General features: G+C 51.2%; 1 protein-coding gene across 1 annotated transcript in view; it reads left to right on the forward strand.

Annotated features, from left to right (window-relative positions):
* The first annotated feature begins 162 nt into the window (after positions 1–162).
* The window catches only part of ZCWPW2 (zinc finger CW-type and PWWP domain containing 2), a 151,230-nt gene continuing 148,769 nt past the window's right edge, over positions 163–2,623 (forward strand). Inside the window, 3 exon segments of the mRNA XM_019508705.1 lie at positions 163–242; positions 244–320; positions 323–351. Coding sequence (XP_019364250.1) covers positions 163–242; positions 244–320; positions 323–351 — 186 coding nt within the window.

Genomic DNA, 2,623 nt, shown 5'->3' on the forward strand with positions numbered 1-2,623 from the left:
GGGGGGGGGGGCGTGTGGGGGACGCCGAGCCGAGTCTCTTCCCGGCTCCAAGCTGGGACGGGCGACGGGGCTTGCCACGCGCCAGTACTGTCCCTTCTCACTCCATCCCCCCATCCCGCATGGAGCCTCGTGCCTCTCAACGGCCCTAAGGCCGCACCGCGCATGCGCGGGGGCCAGGCCAGGCAGTTGGGGCGCAGCGCCGCCCTGCGCCAGCGAGAGGCTGCAAGTCCTGCCCTGCGGGGTAGGGCAGCCCAGCCCCCCTTCACACCCGCCAAGTGCCGGGCAGGCGCAGAGGGGGCGCTGACTCTCACATCGGCATTGCAGATGCCCCAGAATGACCCTGTTTGTCCAGTAAGTTCCACCTTTGCACCATCAGTAATTGCACAAGTGTTCAAAGGCGCGATGATTTCTTGAGGCAGCTCATCGCTGCAGCACGTGCAAAACCCAAGTCGCTCGCTGGAAGTCTTAACTGGCTTTTTTGAGGGGGAGCATTGTTTTGTTTTAAAGAAATGTTTTGTGTTCCTAACCAAATCAGGTCCACATCCATGAGTCAGTCCAGGGCCATCCGCGGCCCCACAGCCAGTAAACATCCTCTTTGCTGGCAGCCCTGTCTTGTGACTGCTTGCCTCCCAGTAAAGAAATGCTTCAGTTTTTATGACCCGGTTCTCACTCGCTTGCTGGCAACTTAGTGTGAGCAATATAAAGTAAAGAAGAAAAGACTTGCTTGTATATTTGCTTACTGTACCAGAGCTTTTCAGCCGAGATGAGCATTTTGAGCTTCTGGTACAATGATTTCATATTTAAGACCTAGCAGTGCTGGGCAGGGGCAGCAGCACCTCTAGTCGGACACGGCTGAGGGAGCATGTTGGCTTCAGGGCTCTCTGTGCTTTTGCACTGCCACACTTCCCACAGTCCTTTCCTCTGCTGTGGTACTGGTGAGCCAAGAGGGGAATCAGGAGCTGCGGTTTGCTGCCTTTCGCCCTCTCAAGACCACAGCAAGGGGCTGCCAGTGAATCTGCTATCAGGTTTCCAGCTAAGAAAAGGCAGGAGAGGGGTTTGCAGAACGGGGAAAAGGGGATAATAGGGAGCTGGCATTTAGCTGACTAGCCAGCATTCAACTAATTATTGCTCTCTCACAAGAGAAGAGTGAGGGGTCCCCGCGTGAAGCTAGGAGGTAGGAAGCCTAAAATGAACACAGTATGTGTATTATTCAAGTGAAGCCAGATGTTGTGGAAGCTGACAGTTCAGCCAGGTTCAAACAGACTGGATATGCGTTCTTGGAGGCGAGCAGCCTCAGTAGCTACAGAGCATGGGAGATAGGGGTACAGGCCATGAATCACAACTTCCTAGGCCTTCAGTGCTGAAGGGTCGCAAGAAGAGGAGCAGCAGGGAAAAAAACCCTGGCTAGACCCAGTGCACTCCCCCTTGTGACACACCTGTGTGTCACAGGCCTTTTGATGTGCTGTTTCCTGAAGGTGGGCCTCACAGCAAGTTTGGTTTCCCATTAAAGCAGCAGTTCCCAGTCTTGGGGTCACAACAATAAAAAATGGGGTTGTGCACTCCCAGGAAAGGAGGAATGGGGGTACATGTGCCTCCCAGATGTGTGCTGTGTCAGTGTGTGCATGCACACGTGCCAATGATACCAGTGTGCTGCGTATATGTGTGCACTCACACTTGTGCCAACACCATTGTGTGTTCTGTATGTGCACATACATACACACACCTCTGACACCACTGTACGCTCGGTGTGTGTGTGTGCGCGTGCGTGCACTGGTATGCCACCAACACCACTGTATTCTGTGTGTTCTTGCAAATGTGCCCCCATACCATTGTCCTCCGTGTGTGCATGCACATGTATGCTCCTAACACCACTGTATGCGTCCATGCTCTGTTTTGTTGCATTTTCTTTATATTTTTCACTTCGAAAGCAAACCTATTAATAAAACTTCTCAGAAACAGCTTTCTTGAAAAACTTGAAACAAGACAAAGAGAGAATTAGCTGCATGTATGTCCTGAATGGTCTTTTCACCCAAGTTCAATAGTCTTGTCAGGGCTGCCATAAGTTTATGGACGTTCTATTAAAAAAAGAGAAAGACAGAGAGAGACACAGAGAGAGAGATCAGGCTAAAAATGCCTCTCTGTAAAGTCTATAAAAATTGAGCCGTCGATAAAAAACAACCGAGCTTCAACTGCTTTGTGCAGCTCCCTCTTGGACAGAAGCTATACAGCCAGAGCTTGGTTGAAGGATGTACAGAGCATAACAGCACTCTAGGGTCCAAGTGGGAGTGCAGTACCTTGCAAGAAGCCATCTTAGGGTTTGTAGACCTGTCTCCCTTTAGCCATGTGCTGCTGCTGCTATCCATCCTACTGGCGTGTAGCTGGTAGGCTTCTTTGGAGCTCCATGTTAGGATCATGGGCGTGGAGCTGTCAGGGGTAAGGCTAGGGCTGAGCTGGGGGGACAGCATGGTGCAGAGTAAGCTAGGAGGCTTGGGGGTGAGTAGGGGACTAGAGTGGGGGTGCAAAACCATTGCAGTCAAGCAGATTTGCCAAGCCAAGAACAGGTTTTTTGTTTGTTTTTTTTAAACTGCAAACCTGTTACTGACAGCTTTTTTTTTTTTTTTTT

The sequence above is a fragment of the Gavialis gangeticus genome, unplaced genomic scaffold (genome assembly GCF_001723915.1).
Source record: "Gavialis gangeticus isolate Ggan-Ray unplaced genomic scaffold, GavGan_comp1, whole genome shotgun sequence".
NCBI lineage: Eukaryota > Metazoa > Chordata > Crocodylia > Gavialidae > Gavialis > Gavialis gangeticus.